The following is a 19,862-nucleotide window of genomic DNA, read 5'->3' as shown; positions in this document are numbered from 1 at the left end:
ACCTGTGGTTTTAGACAATCTCAGGGCCAGCAAGACCAGCGCTGCCCAGGGGTGGCCACTGGCCCTGGGCTGCTGGCTCTTGAGAAAAGGTGGGGCCGGCGGTTGTGCAACATAGCTGCTCCCCAAGGTAAGTGTGAGCCCCCGTGGATAGTGTCTGATACTCACTACCTGTTGAAGTGATGGTGTTTGGGGCGTACTGAGTAAATAAAATTCATTAAAATCAGCGTAGCCTGGCTTCGAGGCAGTTTATAGCCACACCAATGCCTGGCACTACATTTCTACTGGGGGGCGCGGGCCCAGGCTTCAGAAATAGCTCTCCGACGTGGGATTGGCGGGAGGACTTGCTGCAGCCACTTTGGGTGCGTCTGTGCAGGAAGCGGGGCCCCAGGATGGGGCGGCGTGGCGCCCTCTGCCCTCCCTGCCCGCCCCCTGCCCAGATCCACAGTGGGCGTCACGCTCGGTCAGCCTGTCCCTGCTTCTCAGACGAGAATCAGAGCCGATCGTTGAGGCTGAAAAGAACCTTGGCAGCGCCGAGATGCAGGGGCTGGGCGGTGGGCCGACCCTCTCTCGTTTAGAAAGTGGGAGGCGGCCGCTGCTGCTCTCACGGCCCCCGAAAGCCAGCCCACGGCCCTCCTCGGTCGCCAGGCGCCGAGCACAGATGCCTCCAGAGGGAAGCCGCCCTCAGCCAGAGGTGCGCGGAAGGCGCTGAGTCACGGAGTCACCCAGCGCCCCCCCACCCCCACGACTCCCAAGGCGCCGGCGCTGCAGAGAGAAGGGCTGCGGCCCAGGGGCGCCGGGAGCAGCCTTCTGCAGCGAGCGAGGGTCCAGCCCCTCCTGCCCGCCCCACGTGACCTCTACACCGCGGCTCGGCTCGGCTCGGCTCCCCTCCTCTCCGGAGCGCTGCGCCTCCGAGTAGCGTTCCTCCGCGCTTCCAGAGCCACTGCTCCTGCATTTTCATTTGTCAGCTTCTGCTGCAGGATCAGGAGCTGAAATCACCTGCCTTCGCATTCTCGCCGCTCTTGTAGCTCCACTCACCTTGCAACGCTGTGTACACAGCTGTGCTGCTTTCCATCTTTTGGAAGCCAATCCTGAATCATTTCAGGTTGGCAGTAAATCGTTTGACTTATGGAACCAGGCTGTTTTCTTCCCCCAGAGCTAATGCGGGTGTTCAAAAAGCAGATAACGCAATTATAACACTGCACCAAAGCAGTTATTTTTTAGTATTTCATTGCTGATCTCCTTTCTCCTTCTATATTATGTACTCAGCTGATTAGCTCTAATGAGCACCAGAAAGTAACTGGCAAAACATTAGAGGAATTCGTCACCCATAAATGGGGGAATGACGCTGTCTATGCTTGGAAGCGGTTGCGTTCAGGTGGCGCTCGTCCAGGAAATGCACCTGACGCTTCTGAGCGCACGACCCGGTTGAAACCGGATGGAATGTGCAGGCTCCTCATCCTGACAGCCGCTTGTTTCCCGTCAGCTCCTGCTTTCTCCCAATTATAGAAACCAGAACCCCTTCCAGCTCGGCGAGGACCTGCCGCTGCGGCACCTGCTCCCGGACGTCCTTTCTGCTGTCAGCGTGGTCAGCCGAGGCTCCCGAGAGCGGCATTCCCAAGTGCACGGGTAGCTCCCAGCCCAGCCCCACGCCCAGCACACGGCTTCCCGTCCAGAGGAGGGCCGTGTCGTCACTGGTCCCCGCCCGCCCTCCGCCTGCACAAGCATCATTTCTGAGTCTCTCCAGAAGGAGGCAGGAGGGTCCCGGTGTGACAGAGCCGCTGGGGGAGTGGGGAGAAGGGGGGAGCCAGCGTGTGCTGCCAGGACGGCCGGCTATGCTGCGTCACAAGCACCCCGGACTGGGCCGCTCTCCCGCTGGCTCCCACGGGTGGCACTCCAGGGCAGCTGAGCTCACCTGTCTTACCTCCGAGGCTGCACGTGCACACATGGGCCAAGGAGGAACCTGAGAATCAGGATACAGCTCTTAGACACCCCCCTTGGGGAAACGTCGCCCAGCTCCCTCATGCTGGTCAAAGGGCGCCGGGGCGGGGGTTCTCCCGGGGCTGACCTGGAAGGAGGGCGAGCGGCAGCCACCGGCCTGCCACGCGCACTTTGCGAAGCAGGGATGCTGCGGGTCCAGGCCTGGGGACAGCATAGAAGGAGGATAGAGAGGAGACAGAGGTCAGGGTTTTCCCCACAGAGGACATGCAGAACATCGGGATAGGCTTTGAGTAATCGGAGACACTGTGGGTGCCTTTATAGCAAACGGGCAGTGGATCCTGACCAGGGAAGAGAGCTAATGCCCAGTTCAGAGACACCCATGGAGCCAGAGATGGGGGGACAGAGCTCCCAGCTCCATCCAGGGCCTCGGGGCATCGTGTGGTGTGGTTGAGGTCAGAGGTCGGAGGAACACAGAGGGTGGCACTTAAGAGCTTTCAATTCAAAGCACAGATTAGAATGATTCAATGTGAAAACTCAGTCCTCAGGCTCTTCCCTGTACAAACTGAGACAGAACATAATTACTTTTCATAGACAAAAAAGCGTGCAGGTGCCAAGGACCCCAGGTAGAGGGGGTCTCCCTCCCTCCCTGCCCTCCAGCCCCATCCCCAAAAGCCACCACAGGGCCAGTTTCTGCTGTCCTGCTCCGTCTCCCGTGGTGTGGAAGGAAGGAGAGGCTTCCTTTTCTCCCAGTGAGCACAAGACCTTGCTGGGTGCAGAATGTTCTTGTCCACGCAGGCCCTCCGCCTGCACCTGCATGGGCTGGTCTTTGGCCAGCTTCCATCTCCCTGAGCGACTGCACCGGGACCAGGACCGGGGTGGCTCCCCACATGACCTGCTGGATGGTGACACCCCCCCGCCATGTGCACTCTGAGGTCCCACGGGCTGCGTGCTGTCTGCAGTGGGGGACATGGCACAAAGGCACCGTCTTTAGGCTGGGGAGACAGTGGAACAGGAAGCAGCCCAGCCAGCACCGAGGTCTCAGAGTCCAGCCTCCAGAACTGTGAGAAATAAACATCTGTTGTTTAGGCCAGTGTCTGTGGTGTTTTGTTGCAGCAGCTGAGCTGCCTGAGACACTCTGGAGCCGTGAAGTGGATGCTGTGTAACAAACACCTCAACAACACAAGGAAGTGGCTGTGGCCTGGGTGAGTGTGGAGGCTGGAAGCTTGGGGAGCTCGTTAGGAGAAGCCCAGATGGCAAGAATAGACCGTTGGTGGAAATAACGGTGACTCAAGTGGGAGCTCAGGAGAGCAGAGGAGGGGGAGAGGTAGCGTCTGTCACTTAGGGAGCACGTGTCACCACGAGGGGGACGGGGACGAGGGCATGCTGGCGGGTGCAGTGGGGAGGCCGCATGGAGCCAGGGACGGCAGTCCTCGTCAGGAAGCAGCAGAGAGCTCCGCTGGGTCCCCCAGAGCTTCGTGGGAGGTGGACCCGCAGAGATGAGACTGGGCGTTTCCCCGGGTAGGGGAGGGGCAGACTCTTCTCCTGGTGGTGGTAAAACGTGAGGAGGCTGAACTGAAGGGACTGCTCAGCAAAAAGGAATCAGAACTCGGAGATTTGGAAAATTCTCAACCTGTCTGCATTGCTAAAAATGAGTGTGTGTTGTGGAGGGAAGCCAGGGTGTGGCTGGACCGTCAGAGATTTTGAGTGTGAACCATGCCCCAGAGGGAGCCAGGATAGGAGCTGAGCGTGCCCCCCGCCCGCCCCCGCCCAGCAGAGACCCTGACAGATTTAGCTCCAGGGGACAAAGACAGGACAAGATCAAGGCAGGCTCTCAGATTCTCCAGGACCAGACAGCCACAAACATGCTCCATCCTATCAGAAGAGAGTGACCCCTGGCGGTTCAGGGACAGGCACCACAGGCCCTGAGTGTTGCACGGGGCGAGGCTGCCTCATCCTTGGTTTCACAGGCCAGGATGCCACTGCCCAGGGCTGAGGGGGCTGGTGTACCCCAGCAGCCTGGAGGGCAGAGCATTCTCCATTTCTGAGATCTGATGGAATTTCTTTGCTTCGCGTGGGACTTGCTTGGTACCTGTCGCCCTTCCTTCCTTCCTCTGATCTCTCCCTTCTTGATGGGAACGTCTATTCCATGCCTGGCCCATCATCCTAATTCAAAAGCACACAGTTCACTGGGTTAAATATATTCACAGCTGGAGGGGAATCTTGCGTCTGGATGAAGGGTACCTGGAGTCTCACTCAGACCCGACATGGATGGTGTTTCTGTGAGACTGTGGACTTTAGAGTTGGTGCTGGAACCAGCTAAGATTTGGGGGATGTTGGGATGGGGTGAACATAGTTTGCATTTGAAAAGGACCTGAATTTGGCAGGGGGAGGCAGGATGGAAGAGGAAGGAACATTTCCAAGCTTATTTTACAAGGCCGGCATTACCCTGATACCAAAACCAAACAACAACATAACAAGAAAAGAAAATTACAGGCCAATATCCCAGATGAACATAGATGCAAAAATCCTCAATAAAATATTAGCAAACCAGACTTCCCTGGTGGCACAGTGGTTAAGAATCCACCTGCTAATGCAGGGGACACGGGTTCAAGCCCTGGTCCAGGAAGATCCCACATGCTGTGGAGCAACTAAGCCCATGCGCCACAACTACTGAGCCCGCGTGCCACAACTACTGAAGCCCGCGTGCCTAGAGCCCGTGCTCTGCAACAAGAGAAGCCACCACAATGAGAAGCCCGCGCAATGCAACAAAGAGTAGCCCCCAATTGCTGCAACTAGAGAAAGCCCGCACACAGTAACAAAGACCCAAAGCAGCCAATATATATATATATATATATATATATATATATATATATATATATATATATACACACACTAGCAAACCAAATTCAACAATACTTTAAAAGGATCATATACCATGATCAAGTGGGATTTATTCCTGGGATGCAAGGATGGCTCAACATCGACAAATCAATCAGTGATACACAATGAATGTGAAAACGAAGGATAAAAATCAATCATCATCATTTCAATAGATGCAGAAAGCATTTGACAAAGTTCAATATCCACTTATGATAAAAACTTCCAACAGAGTGGGTACAGAGGAAACATACCTCAACATAATAAAGACCATATATGACAAGCCCACAGCCAACATACTCAATGGTGAAAAGATGAAAGCCCTTCCTCTAAGATCAGGAACAGACAAGGGTGCCCACTCTTATCACTCCTATTCAAGATAGCATTGAAAGTCCCAGGCAGAATGATTAGACAAGAAAAAGACATGAAAGGCATCTAAATCAGAAAAGAAGAAGTAAGACTGTCTCTATTTGCAGATGACATGATTTTATATTTAGAAAACCTTAAAGACTCCACCAGAAAAACTGTTAGAATTAATAACCAAATTCAGTAAAGTTTATACAAAATCAACATACAAAATCAGGAGTATACTATATACACTAATAAAAAAAACTATCAGAATGAGAAATTAAGAAAACAATTCACTTACAATTGCATCAAAAAGACTAAATTACCTAGGAATAAATTTAATCAAGGTGAAAGACTCGTACACTGAAAACTATAAAACGCTGATGAAAAAAATTGAAGATGACACAAATAAATGCAAAGATATTCCGTGTTCATGGATGGAAGAATTAATATTGTTAAAATGTCCATACTATCCAAAGCAATCTACAGATTCAGTGCAATCCCTATTAAAATACCAACAACATTTTTTACTAAAGTAGAACAAACAATCCTAAAATTTGTACGGAACCACCAAAGACCCCAAATATCCAAAGCAATCTTGAGAAAGAAGAACAAAGCTGGAGACATCATGCTCCCTGATATTACAAAGCTATAGTAATCAAAACAGTATAGTATTGGCATAAAAACAGACATACAGATCAATGAAACAGCATAGCCCAGAGGTAAACCACACATACATGGCCAATTAATCTATGACAAAGGAGCCAAGAAAATACAATGGGGAACAGACAGTCTCTTCAATAAATGGTGTTGGGAAAACTGGACAGCTACATGCAAAAGAATGAAACTTGACCACTTTCTTTTACCATAGACAAAAATCAACTCAAAATGTATGAAAGGGGCTTCCCTGGTGGCGCAGTGGTTGGGAGTCCGCCAGCCGATGCAGGGGATGCGGGTTTGTGCCCCAGTCCGGGAGGATCCCACATGCCGCGGAGCGGCTGGGCCCGTGAGCCATGGCCGCTGAGCCTGCGCGTCTGGAGCCCATGCTCCGCAGCGGGAGGGGCCCCAGCAGTGAGAGGCCCACGTACCGCAAAGAAAAAAAAAAATGGATTAAAGACTTGAACATAGGATCTGAAACAATAAAACTCCTAGAAGAAAACATAAGTAGTAAGCTCCTTCACATCAGTCTTGATGATGATTTTATGGATCTGACATCGAAAGTAAGACAAAATCAAACTAAAAAGCTTCTGCACAGAAAAGTAAGCCATCAATAAAATGAAACAGCAACCTACAGAATAGGGGAAAATATTTGCAAATCATATATCTGATAAGAGGTTAATGTCCAAAATATAAAGTAACTCATCCAACTCAATAGCAAAAACCCCCAAATAATCCAATTTAAAATTGAGCAAAGAATCTGAATAGACATTTTTCCAAAGAAGACACATAGATGGCCAACACGTCTAAGAAAAGATGCTCGACATCACTAAGCATTGGGTAAATGCAAATCAAAACCACAGTGAGACATCACCCCACGCCTGCTGGGATGGCCATCATCAAAAAGATAACAAATAACAAGTGCTGGTGAGGATGTGGAGGAAAGGGAAGCCTCATACACTGTTTGTGGGAATGTAAACTGGTGCAATTACTATGGGAAACAAAAAGTTAAAACAGAACTACCATATGATCCAGCAATCCCACTTCTGGGTATTTATCTGAGGAAAATGAAAACACTAACTCGAAAAGATATCTGCACCTCCATGTTCACTGCAGCATTAATTATAACAGCCAAGTTATGGAAGCAACATAAGTGGCCATTGATGGATAAATGGATAAAGAAATTGGGTGAATGGATAAAGATAATATTATTCAGCCATAAATAAGAATGAAATCTTGCCAATTGAGACAACATGGACGGACCTTGAGGGCATTGTACTAAGTGAAATAAGTCAGTCAGAGAAAGACAAATACCATATGATCTCACTTATATGTGGAATCTCAAAACAAAACAAAACAAAACAAAACAAAAAAGCAAGCTCATAGATACAATGAACAGATTGGTGGTTGTAAGAGGCGGGGGTGAGGGGTGGGTGAAATGGGTGAAGGAGGTTAAAATAAAATAATTAAGTCCTGGGGATGTAACATACAGCATGGTGACAATAGTTAACAATACTGTATTGTGTATTTGAAAGCTACTAAGAGAGTAAGTATTAGATATTCTAATCACAAAGATATAAAAGTTGAACCAATATGAGGTGATGGATGTTGACAAGACTTACTGTGATCATTTCACAATACACACATGTATCTAATCACTATGCCGTAAGCCTGACACTAATATAATGTTAACTGTCAATTACATCTCAATAATTTAAAAATCATTTAGTTCCACCTCTTAGGAAATGTAAACCTCCGGGGAAACACCCGACGTTGGCCGTGGCATCGATATGAGTCAGCAAAGAGGCTGGAGACCAGAGGCCTCACGCTTCTCCCCGAGAGGCACAAAGCCTGTCCCCTTCTCACGCGGCACAAACACGACGCCAGCCCTCTTTACTCCCCATCGTTGGTGTTCTCTTTTCTGGCTCTCGGGACCCTCCACCCACTTCTGGGGAGGTGTGATTTCGGGAACCTGGGCTGGGTCTCCTCCAGCTGCCCACGACCTAGGGCGTCCTGTCCCCGAGGCCTGCCCACCACAGGGGCAGAGTGCCCAGCTGCCCTGGGGGCCATCTGAGAAGTCCCCACAAGAACCATTTGCCCAAAAATGGCTCCTCACCTGCCAGCATCGTCGCTTGGTGGGTGCTGGGAGCTGTGTTCCCGGATGCCCTTCTCTCTAGGCTCAGGCGTTATGCCCTGAGCAGCCGCCCTTTGGCCCGTGGGTCTGGCAACCCTGCAGGTTGCTGGGCCTGCCCACAGGTCCTACCCAGCAGGTCAGGGAACTTACGTTTCTACAGGTTCCAGGGGAGCCAGCCTGGGGACCCCACTTTGAGAAGGACGTGAGCATTTCACGGTAGGAAGAGAAAGATGAAGGGCTAGGGGCAGGCACGTCCATCCTGACCAGAGCCCTGAGCTCACCTGGTCAGCAGACAGGCACAGACCAAAGAGAAGGTGTGGAGACATCCTCACCCATCTGGCCCCGCTGAACCAATTAAATCAGGCTCCGCAGGGTGGGGCGGAGCTTCAAAGTAGTCTCAGGTGCTTCTGAGAATGTTGAGCTGCTTGAGATCAGGTGACGCTGCTGAGGAGGGCGTTGGAATTCTGCAGGTGTGCATTTGTGTTCATCCCATGTGCACACGTGTGTGTGTGCAGGCTCCACAGCCGTCTCAGGCAAATTCGGTGGGGACACACCTACCGTGGGCAACACCTACCACGCTAAACAACGACAAACCTGGATTCCTGTGTTGGGTGGAGCCACGGTCTCGGCACCAGACCTCCGGCGTGAGGCCCAGGAGCCTGTGCTCCAGCAGGTGCTGGCTGACTCCACAAGGCTGGCTGGCTGTGGGCTGGGCTGAGCCTGGCCTCTGCAGCCCTACCCAGGGGGAGGAAACGTGAGTGGTCCTCAAGCTGGCTGGGCAGGAGCCTGTGGGCGACCCTTGGAAGGCAGGTGTGGCCCATCCACACCCGGAATATGTATGAAAAAGTAAAAGTATGTTTTACATATTTGAAACTTCATTTTAAAAGTCTAAAAACCTCTCTGTTTCTTTTCATGGTTACTGTTGAGGGAGCCGCACCAAAGCCTGGACTCCAGGCCGCTCTGTTGAGCGGGGTCTCTGCACAGTGGCAGCCTGTGTTTTCACGGATTTCTGGTGCGTCAACACACCCCAGAGAAACACACAAATGGGATGCGATGGGGCTGGGATGGGAGGAGATGGTGGGACCCAGATGTTCAGAAACTGAGCTAAAACTGGTTTCTCTTTGGTGTTTCTGCTTGGCCTCACTGGCTCTCATTTGGCTCCACTTTCGTTCCCTCAAAGTGGATGAGTCTGAGGGAAAACTGGGGAAAGCCACATTATTCAGACTTTAAACAGTGTTGTTGAATATTTTTAATATTCAAATCCCTGAGCTGGGCTGAGGGGGAGGCTCCTGAGGGATACAGGAGAGGGCTGTGGGCAGGCTGCTCACGGCAGGGCGGTGTCCGCAGCTGTGTGTGTGCACAATTTAATCCATCAGTCTCTGGGGACATGTCCATTCTTCAGGGGGCTTATTTGATTCTGTAAAATGGGCAGGGGTGGCCACTTATGTTCAGTTCAAAGACAGATTCATAAGGGCTCAGCGAGATTACATTTGTCCCAAGTGTCAAAATGGGCGACAGGAAGTAGTGGGGCTAGGCTTTGAATCAGCTCTGACAGTCGAAGGAAAATATGTTCAATATATAGAAGCCAGTTGTAGTTTTGTGTGCTATCAACGAACAATAAGAAACTGGAAAAATACCATTTACAATAGCATCGAAATATGAAATATAGAGAGAGAAACTTAACGAGAGACGTGCAGGACCTGTGCATCATAGTTACAAAGCATCGCTGAGGGAAGTCGAGAAGAATTCAGTAAAGGGTCAGGAGACCTGACATGGTTGAGATTGACAGGTCCAACAGCATCCCAATCAAAATCCCAGCAGGGCTTTCTGTAGAAAGTGACAAGCTGGTCCTAAAATTTACATGGAGATACAAAGAGCCTCAAGTAGCCGAAATAACCTTGGAAATGAAGGATGCCGTTGGAGGACGAACACTACCTGATTCCAAGATGTGTTTCAAAGCTATGGTAAACAAGAGGGTGTGAAGATGGAAATATGGACCCACGGGACGCAAACGATCCATAACAGATCCACACAGACCCCAACAGCAGACTTTCAACAAAGGTGCCAAAGAAACCACGAAAAAGATGTTTTTAAGAACTGATGCTGGGTCCACAGGAGTACCCACTGCACACTCACACCATATGCAAAAAGTAAAAACAGTGGGTCACAGACCTAAAACTGTAGAACTTTCAGGAAAAACATGGAGGAAATCTTTGTGATCTTGGGTTTGGCAAAGTTCTACTCTTAGAGACCCAGGATTGAAAAGGCAGATGACAGCCGGAGAAGTATTTGCAGTGGGTCCATCCAGCAGAGGGTCGGAAACCAGAACACAGACAGACGCAGGGTCCACAGGAGCGAAGGCTGCAGCTCAGGCCTGGGGCTTGCGGTTGTCAACGCCCCTCCCACCCCCATCTGGTGGGGGCCTCTGGTGTCAAGGCTTACAGGGGCTGCTCCCAGCCCTTCCTCCAGGTGACGACACAGCAGGAAGACCCCGTCTGTGAGCCAGGAAGAGGGTCCTCACCAGACACTGAATCCGCCGGCACCTTGATCTTGGACGTCCAGCCTCCAGAACCGGGAGAAATAAATGTTCACATCCACTCCACACACAAACACACAAACAACAACACGGGGGGCTCACGTGGCACTTCCACTGGGGCTCTGAGCTGGGCCTATGGAGCTGGCGAAAAGCCTGGGCAGGGTCTGTAGAAAAGGCCGAGAGAAGCCGCCTCCCCCTGCCTCCTTCACACACACTCTCACCGACACATACCCACATACTCCCGGGGCGCAGCCGCGGAGGCGCGAGCACTGCTCCGAGGTGTCCATCCTGGGGGGCGCGGACAGAGGCGCCCAGATCCTGCTCAGGTGCCCCGTCTGCACAAGTGCCCCCACCCCGACCCTGACTCCGGTCTAGGGGCTCTGACCCGAAAGGGGCTTCAAAGGTGCCCTTAGTGTCGAGCCGCGAGCGCCCAGCCAGCCGGGCGGAGCCCATTTTGTTTCAGGACCTCGGGTGCCGCCGCAGACAAGGGGCCCAGGAGGAGGAAGGAGGCGACCCGTGCGCGACACTCACGGCACCGGGATCCCCGCTCTTCTCGGGGAGGACTCGCCCCCCCCCACGCCCCCGCCCCCCACACACCGCATGACTCCTCCAGACGCCGACACCGCCTCCGGAAGGCGAGGGCACCTGCGGGCCCCGCCCCAGTCTCTCCCCCACGCCTCCGCACCTGCGCCGCAGCACTATCCGGACCCGCCGAGAGGCCCCCGCCGACACGCGCGGCGCGGGCTGGGTCCGCAGAGGCTAGCGCCCCGGCTGGTCCACCTTCCAGGGGCGACCCCACAGGCTGGTGTCCGGCCCGAGGAGATCCCAAGAGGTCAGATCTCCGGGTCCCAGGACTGTGACCTCGGCTCCTGTGCGCAGAGGCCAAGAGCGCCCCCAAAGCTCGTGGCCGCGGCGGGGCTCCCCCTCCTCCCTCTGCCCAGGATGCTCTGGACGCGCGACTGAAGCACCCACAAGATTCCTTACGGGAGACTTGGCGGGGGTGTGTCTGGGAGTCCCTGCGGGGCGCGTTCCCACCGCGGTCACCCCTGCAATCTCCGAAACTCCGACCCCGTCCCAGGTCTGCGGGCTCCGCAGTACAGGACCAAAAAGCAAAAAAAGAGTAAAAATATGAAATGTAAGCATTGAGGGTTTCACAGAAATGCGAACCGCAGCTGTGCCGGCGAGCTGGCAGTTAGAGGGAGAGGTTTGGGGGGCCCCGTGGGTGACAGTGATTGGGACAAAGCAGGTCTTCTTACGTGGCTGCTGAGTCAACACGTGAGTGGGTTTGTGATCCCTCCCTCCAGGGCCCGGCGGTGCTCCCGGCCCTGGGGAGACAGAGGTGTAGACGCGGACAAGGTCTGAAGAATTGGCGCCAAAGGCAGGAATAGGAATAAAATAAGAGGGACCAGATAAGAGGGGGCCCCGGGTGGGGCTGTCGGAGAGGGTGCTCAGCACATGCCCGCGAGGGGTCAAGATCTGAACTGAAACTCGGGAAAAACGAGGAAGAAGAGATTCCCAGCTCAGGAGATGCTGAGTGCGAGCCGGGTGTGCGCAGTGGCTGGTGTGCTCGGATGCGGGGTGGACAGCTCCTGGAGAGAGGCCTGGAGGCCACACTGGTGCTCGGGCTTTATTCGGTCTCCCGAGAAACAATCACGGGGTTTTGAGCCAGGGAACCACGAAAGGCTCCAGAGCTGGGCATAGGGGGACCAGAGGAGGCCCCCTACGAGGCACTGGTAAGAGAGAACTGTGGCTGGACAGGGCGAGAGAGGGCTGGGGAGCATGTGGAGGCAGGGTTGGCAGCATCGTTGATGGGTTACATCTGGGAGAGAGAAAATGGGGGACGGAGCGTGGCTGAGCTTTCTGACTGGAATAACTGGGTGGATGGTGGTACCAGTTGAGATGGTGTTTTGTGGAGGTAACAAGGGCCCTATTTTGGACCTACTTTGGGCATATCAAGTCTGAGATGTTGACTGAATTCGGATATTGACTCCACGCCACAAGCCTGGAGTCTGAGGGGCAGTGGGGTTGGGGTACATTCCAGGGTCAACAGTGGGTGCAGCTGGCTGCCACCCTGTCTTTCCTAACAGAGTTTGGGTGTGTCCAGGGCCCCACCCCAGAGCCCCAAGGGTGACCTAACTGGTCTGGAAGCCCATTTCCCTTGATAGTCACTGGGTCAAGAACAGAAATGGGTCCCAGCTCTGGCTGAGACGTGAAATTTACTGGCAGCTTTGACATTATTCCTAAAGGCCACACATTCCCCCAGATGCTAATGGGTCTGCCCACAGCATTCTTGCTCTCTGTCCAAGGAAGACACTGACCCCGATGTGGCAGAACAGGGTGATGTCAAGGATACGGGTCCTCCAGGCTCCGCTCCCCCTCGTGCATCGTCCTCCCGCCAGCTCCCTCATCACGTCCTCAGCCCAGAGCACCCAGAGGCAGAGGAGGGATTTCAGGTTATCACAGGAGTTCCTAGGGTCTCACTCACCTGCACTTGGTCACACGTCCACCCTAAGCCAATCTCCATGGCCAGGGGCGTGGTATGCCCTCTCTCGTTTAGCCAACAGGGGGACATGCCAGTACCCAGACTTGGGAATCATACCACCCAAGCCTCTGAGAACGGAGGAGGGACAGTTTCTTAAACTCCTGGGCCCTGGCTGCTCAGGGCATGCGTTCAGGTGCAGGGGGTGGCACTTTCAATGTTTGCTGTGTCTTCATAACAACCAGAGGAGGTAGGCACTGTGCGAGTCCCACTAAAAAATAAAGATCCAGGCTTAGCAACACTACATAACTTGCTCAAGTTATCTGTAAGGAGAGGATTCCCTGGAGGAGAGACTGACCTCCTGCAGAGCCCACTCTGGCAAACACATCTTCAGGCATAGAATTGTCTTTTTTTAAATAATTCCTGATCTGGGAGTTAAGAATCAGCAAATTATAACTCCCAGGAAGGCAAGAAAAAAAGAAACAGAGGAACAAGAAACAGAGGGAGCAAGTGGAAAATAAACAAACTGGCCGGCGTAGGCCAGTCAATAGTTACTTTACGTGTAAATGGTCTGCACACACTAGTGAGCAGACAGAGATTGGCCGAGTGGATTGAAGAACAAGACCCAACTATATGCTGCTTACAAGGGACTCGCTCTAAATATGACGGCAGAGGCAGGTTCAAAGTAAAGATGCGAAAAGGTGCATCTCCAGACATAAAGGAAAAGAAAAGCAGGAATGGGTATATTAATGTCAGATACAGGAGAACTTGAGGGCAAAGACAGTTACTGGGGACCAAGAGGGAGATTACTGACATTAAAGGATACACCCCCAAGAAGACACAGCCATCCTAAGAGTGCAGGCACCCAACACAGTTTCAAAATACATGAAGCAAAAACTGAGGGGAATGAGAAAGAGTGAAACACAGGAAGACAAATCTGTTACTTTCGTTAGGGATGTGACTGAGAGAACCAGGCAGAATGTCAGCCGGGGTGTGGACTTGACGGCACCTCGCCCCCCAGGATTGGACCCACATTACACACTCAAGCAAGCTCTGCATCTGGTGCATGTTCTTTTCAAGCACCCGTGGAACAGTCACCAGGGTGACCACATCCAGGGTCACAGACAAGCCCTAACACGTAAGTGGACTGATCACACAGAGCGTGTTGTCTGACCACAGTGGACCCTGGTCTCGCAGGCGATCCAGCCCATGGCTGCGTCCCTGCCCCATGGCTCCCCTTCCATGACAGCCCTTCCCCTGGTCGGTACCAGACAGCCTCCTCCGTAACACCATCCTGAACCTGGTGGGTCCTGCTGACCATCCTTTCCCTCAGCTTCAGTGGGACCCACAGATGGCATAGCCCCAACATGGAAGACACGGACCAGGCCCACTGAGCTGGGCACCCACGCTGGCCATGCTCCATGGCGCTCGAGCTCTGAGAACTGTGGGAAGTCTTGTTAAAACCCCCAAACTCTCCTGCAGTGCCATCTTTCTCATATCTCCCCCACCCACCACCCATGGTGGACTGGGAACACAGTATGTAAAGGGGAAGAGCCCCCCACGCCTCAATCTAGGTGGCCCAGCACTTCACCCGGATCAGGAAGCGCTAGTGGCCCGTCAGGCCCAGCTGCCTTGGTGCTGGGGGTGCTCCTCCGACTGCTGGTTTTACCCAGTGATTTAGATAAACAGAGGGCTTTAACGTTAGTAAAAAAAAACATGCACGTGCCAAGGAACGGAATGCAATGACTGCAACTTCTTGGTGGAGGGGGAGGTGCAAACATCTGGGGTCCTTCAGGGTTCAGCTCTGTGCCACTCCACGGCCACAAGAGAACACGCCTCGGCTGGCCCGCGGATGACACACATGGCCACGAGCTGTGTGTCCCCGGCCAGGCCCAGAGTGGCTGACGTGCACCTGGGAGCAAGAGGGGTCGAGGGCTGGCAGAGCTGCCAAGCTGGGCGTACATCTGCCAGTCCCGATGTATGACTTGTCATTTCAAGCCACTGAGTTTGCGAAGAGTTATCTGGAAAAGGCAAATCAACACATCACCCCATTTCTCCCCCAATTTCCTATGCCAGGGCTGTGCATGGAGAACACAGTCAGTAGATACTTCATCAACTTTACAGATATTTATTGAGCCTCTACTATGTTGCAGACAGTGTACTGAGACCAGGGGATACAAGGGTGACAGAGACGGGCTTGATTCCCACCTTCAGGGAGCACATCGAATTATTTTTGTGATGAGTCCTACGAAGGAAATTCCTAGGAAGGCAGAATGGTGGGTGAGTGAATTCCACAGTGTCCGCAGAGAAATGAGCCCAGAGGCACAGACTAGAGGGGTTAGAAAAAGCTGCCTGTGCAGGTGGGAGGGAACACCAAGTAACAAGAGTGGCACACGGATCAGTGGAGGAGTAATGAGCTACTCAACAGGCAAGTTTCCACATGGCAAAAAGTAAAACTGGGTTCTCACCTCAGACTACACACACAGCACACACACACACACACACATCAATCAATTCCACATGGGCTGAAGACACATGTATTCATCAAGGGAGACTGTCTTCATGGCTCTGGAGTAGGGAGACTTCATAAACAAGACCAAGACACTCAACCATAAAGGAGAAGATGGGTCAATTTTACTACATAATTAAAAACTGTAAGATAAAAGCTACTCTAAATAGAGTTTAGACAGCTGGTAGGGATTGAGAGGAAATACCTGCAACATGTAACAAAGAATGAACAGCCAGAGACAAAGAAGCCCACATCAACAAGGGAAGGATAACCAAGTAGAAACACGGGGGAGGGGGTGCGCAGGTCAGTCACCAGCTGGCAGACCAGCCATCACACGTAACACATGCTGGAGGCCCAACCACCGCTGCTGGCGTCACCCTGATTTAGGGTGAAGTCCATCACCGTTTCTGAGGCTCACTTAGGATCTGAACACGATGGCCCCACCTCCACCCCAGGTGACTTTATGGGGATGTCTCCTGAGACGTTGCCATTTAACACGAGAAACAAGAGCCCGACACAGGGATACTTATTTCTGTGGTAAACCTCAAATTCAACGAACTGTGCCCTCACGAACACTGGCTTGAGGGCCGACCCTGGAGGCCCACAACTGAGCTGCTGGGCATGGTGCCCCTGCTGCGACGACTCGGGCTACGATCCGAACATGGGTGGATGGAACCCGCATTTCATTCTCACGACACAGATGGGTTCAAACAAAATACTATTTTTTAAAAAGGTGCATTCTTGAAGAAAATTTTAATTAAAAAACAATGAAAACCCAAACAGTGCCTAAATCTTTATTTTTCATAACCTACATTTTTTCAAATTAGACAGTTTTACACTGAATGACACAAAGGAAACTTAAATTACCAATAGTTTACACATAAGCTTGATTCCAGTCTTAATGAAAAGAAATAGAACAGAAACAAAAGCCCTAGCGAGGCGTCCGCGTCACTGCCCTCCTGCGAGCTGGTGCCGTGGCCGCTCCTTCAGGCCGATTGTCCGCCGCTCCCCGCGGACGCAGATGCAGACACGGGTCGTACCTGCCCCTGAGGCCCGCGAGGCCCCAGACTGGCCTCCACACGGCACCATGGTGGCCCTGACCACGTGGCAACTTGACAGGTTTCTTGCCACCACTAGTGACAACTAGTGATGCAGTTACAAGAGGGCCTGATCAGAAACATGATGACACGGACTCTTAAAAATCAACAACTTTTCTTGAATTCATGTCTGGTGAAACGGGGCTGGGTTCTCATTCTTATCTCTCCAAATGACAAGTATCATCACACAATTGTCCAAGTTAAAATGCCATTTGTGATGCTGTGTCTCTGACTCTGTACCTTGAGGTACTGCCAGGGGAAAGGAAAGAGTTATATTTTACACGGACGAAGCCAGACACCAGCTGTGCATGGCGGGGCTGCCCGTGGGCTGGTGCCACAGCTTCCCACTGTGCACCCCCTGTGCTTTTCTGTGAGTGGAAAACCTCAGGAATATCAGAAAGGTGGAGGTTGGGGGACATTATACAGCTCTTTGGCATATCGCCCTTGCTTAATTAAAAAAAATGCTATAAAAATCACATCAGAGTGAAGTCTTAACTCGGCTGCGGGAGCACAGGCCTCATGTGCCCGGCCGGCCATGCCACCTGGCTGGGCCCGGCTGCTGTCACGGTCACCTTCATCCCAGCTGCACGCACAGCTCCACCCTGGTCACACAAAGGGCGGACAGCACAGCTGGCCCCCCACACCTGCCTCCAGGGAAAGGATCTGCCACTATTAAAAACCAGTGTCTGGGCTGCACAGGGTTTGGGATTCGGGGATGGTGCTGACAGCATCGCTCCCTCCTCCAGCAGAGACCGCCATGTCATGGGATCCCGGGGGCTCAGAGCTGGCCTTTCCAGCTCTTTCTACAGTACTCATTAGTTTGCGTGTAAGAGGTCAATTATTTCTGATTTTTTCAGTCAGCAATTTCAAAACTACAAAGAAATTAATTCCCCTGTTCCTTTTAACAGGCATTTGCAAATAGGAGCGTTGTGTGGGTGTCTAGGTATTTGAATAAAGACGCTGCTCTGAAGGAGATGGGCTTGTTTTCCTCTGGCAGGCAGATCATGCCTATTAGCTATTTGTAATTTTAAGTAGATTATTTTTTACTTTCACTTGAAGACCCTGCCAGTTTCCACTTTCCAGATTATACCTCAAAAACCCTTTCAACATTAGCTGTGATTAGTACATACTTACATATGTTTAAGAAGAGCATGAAAATATTCGAACATTTTAGTAAAACTTTCCATCTCCCTTTCACAGCAGCAAAGAGGCAGAATCAGTTCAGCACACCAGTATAAGAGAAAAAGAAAAAACCTCAACAAATTAAAATAATATTCAAACCACAACACTGAGTTTATCTACACCCAGGTCAATAGCAACATTTATAATATATCAGTTTTTATCAGCTTTTTCTCTTTAGGGTACCTTTTGAATATGTTCTCATTATTTACAACTGTACAAGCAAAGCACACGCCCAAGTGCACATATTTAATACAGTATCGACTATTTGCATTTACAGGGTTTTTCAACAGTCTGAAAAAAGATCAACTGTGTAAGATCTTCCAGGTAAATCACAAACATGACTGCTCGCTCTTCCTACAGTGCTTACCCAGTAACACCGTGACAGCAGACCCCACTCACGCCAACACAGGCCGGTCTCAGGAACTCTAAGCTGTCATATACAAAAGTTAAGGCAAAGTCATTTTCAAGTTTAAATAAAATTCAAGTCTTTAAATATTGGATGGAAATAATCTCTTTTTTAAAAAGAAAAAACCTTAGTCTTGTTAAATAACATTTTGTGGAATAAACTGTATGGTTACATTTAGCAGGAAATATTCTTATTTTAATGTCTGCTGCTTAGAATACTTAAAGAAAAAATTTAGGCATTTTAAAACAAAATAATTTATGTTTATTATCAACTGCTAGCTTTAGTGCATGCGTGTTCTTGGAGAGCAGCACTTAGAGAAGGGATCACAGACCCTGTCTTGGAGGTAAAGAGAGAGGAACTTGGATCCTCCAACACCAGAGGGCACCACAAACACCTTCTCCCACGATCTGTGTGCCGTGTGCAGAGGTTCGGAAAGGCACCCCGGGACGGGTAAGGTGGGGCAGACTGGGGCAGACGAGGGAGCTGGGCTCCATGTCCTCCCCACCTGCTCTCGGGAGCAAAACATCAGGGTACAATTTCGTGGTAACATGTCAGTGGGCAACAAAGTTTATGTTCCATTTAAGTTCTATTCACAATGTGCTTTGAGTTTATCTTACATAACAGCCACTTGAGACTGGAGTGAGGAGCTGGTTACTTGCTGGCAGGACATCAGGACTCTCGGTGCTCTGCAGGGTTACTCTGCCCAGTGGACCAAAAATGGGCTCTACTTAAAAAATGCTAGAACCACTTGTTAGGCTTCTGAATGAAAGGACAACTCCCAGGCCAGCGTGTGGCGCCATTGGACCCCGTCCCTTCCCCAAGATACACTCACAGCATCGCCTCATGCCCTCAATTCCACGGTCCTCAGCCTCACCCGGCAGTCTGGACATCTCAGAGATACACACTTGCTAACCAGTTATTTTAAAAAATGAAGTAGCATAGTTCCGCTTAATTTAGAAAAACTCACTATATATATATATAGCTTGCATTCATAGCCACATGGAGGCTTAATAAAAAATATCAATTTGTTAGGATAAATGCATTTTCTATCCTGAAAAAAATCAGACTTATGCATCACCTCCAGTTAAGCACCAACCTAAAATAAGGTTTATATTAATTAAATCCTGAAAAATAGATTTTTTTCAAGAGGGGGGAAATCCGACTCATAGAAGAAAAATAACTTGCAGGCACCTTGTAGGCCTCATCTACACTGCAAGCTCCTAACCAGCGGCTCACTCACATCCCGAGCAGGACAGTGCTTAGTTGTGGCGACCTCAGCTCCTTGAAGCCCTCCCAGACCTCGGCGCTCACTGAGGGGACCTGGGTGGGGGGCTCTGTTCTCTGTGCAGACGCCGCCCCGAGGCTGGGGGAGAGGGCCGGCGGCCTGGCGGTCTCCTCTGGTCTTTGGGTGGTCCTGGGCTGGACTTGGGGGCAGAGGGCTCTCTCTCGGCGAGCTTCTTTTCTTCCTTCCCACAACCAACAGTGTTTGGCTTTTGTTCTTTCTGGGGCTGCAACGGGGAAGATGGTGGCTCTCTATTCGTCCTCTGACAAATCTCTGCGTAGCTGGGTTTTCGCAATTCCTGGGAAACAGACACAGCTCTCGGATTATATGACAACATGCGAAAATAAGGTTCACTTGAGGTAGACGTAAAAAAAGGTTTCAACTGTAACCACATTCAAAATTATTTTAAATAAAGAA

General features: G+C 51.2%; 1 protein-coding gene across 13 annotated transcripts in view; it reads right to left on the bottom strand.

Annotated features, from left to right (window-relative positions):
• Positions 1-16,256: 16,256 nt before the first annotated feature.
• The window catches only part of LARP4B (La ribonucleoprotein 4B), an 88,077-nt gene continuing 84,471 nt past the window's right edge, over positions 16,257-19,862 (bottom strand). For 12 of the 13 annotated variants that reach the window (XM_089906633.1, XM_089906632.1, XM_089906631.1 and 9 more), the window contains one exon: positions 16,257-19,743. In XM_089906633.1, coding sequence (XP_089762759.1) covers positions 19,471-19,743 — 273 coding nt within the window. In that variant the 3' untranslated portion in view covers positions 16,257-19,470. The remainder of the gene's footprint in view (positions 19,744-19,862) is intronic. The other variant, XR_016391943.1, reaches the window with a different exon arrangement.

The sequence above is a fragment of the Delphinapterus leucas genome, chromosome 2 (assembly GCF_059928025.1).
Source record: "Delphinapterus leucas isolate spDelLeu-1000000601 "Yukka" chromosome 2, BTC_Dleu_Yukka2, whole genome shotgun sequence".
NCBI lineage: Eukaryota > Metazoa > Chordata > Mammalia > Artiodactyla > Monodontidae > Delphinapterus > Delphinapterus leucas.
The sequence above is the reverse complement of the archived record's forward strand: the minus strand, read 5'-3'. Positions and strand labels throughout refer to the sequence as shown.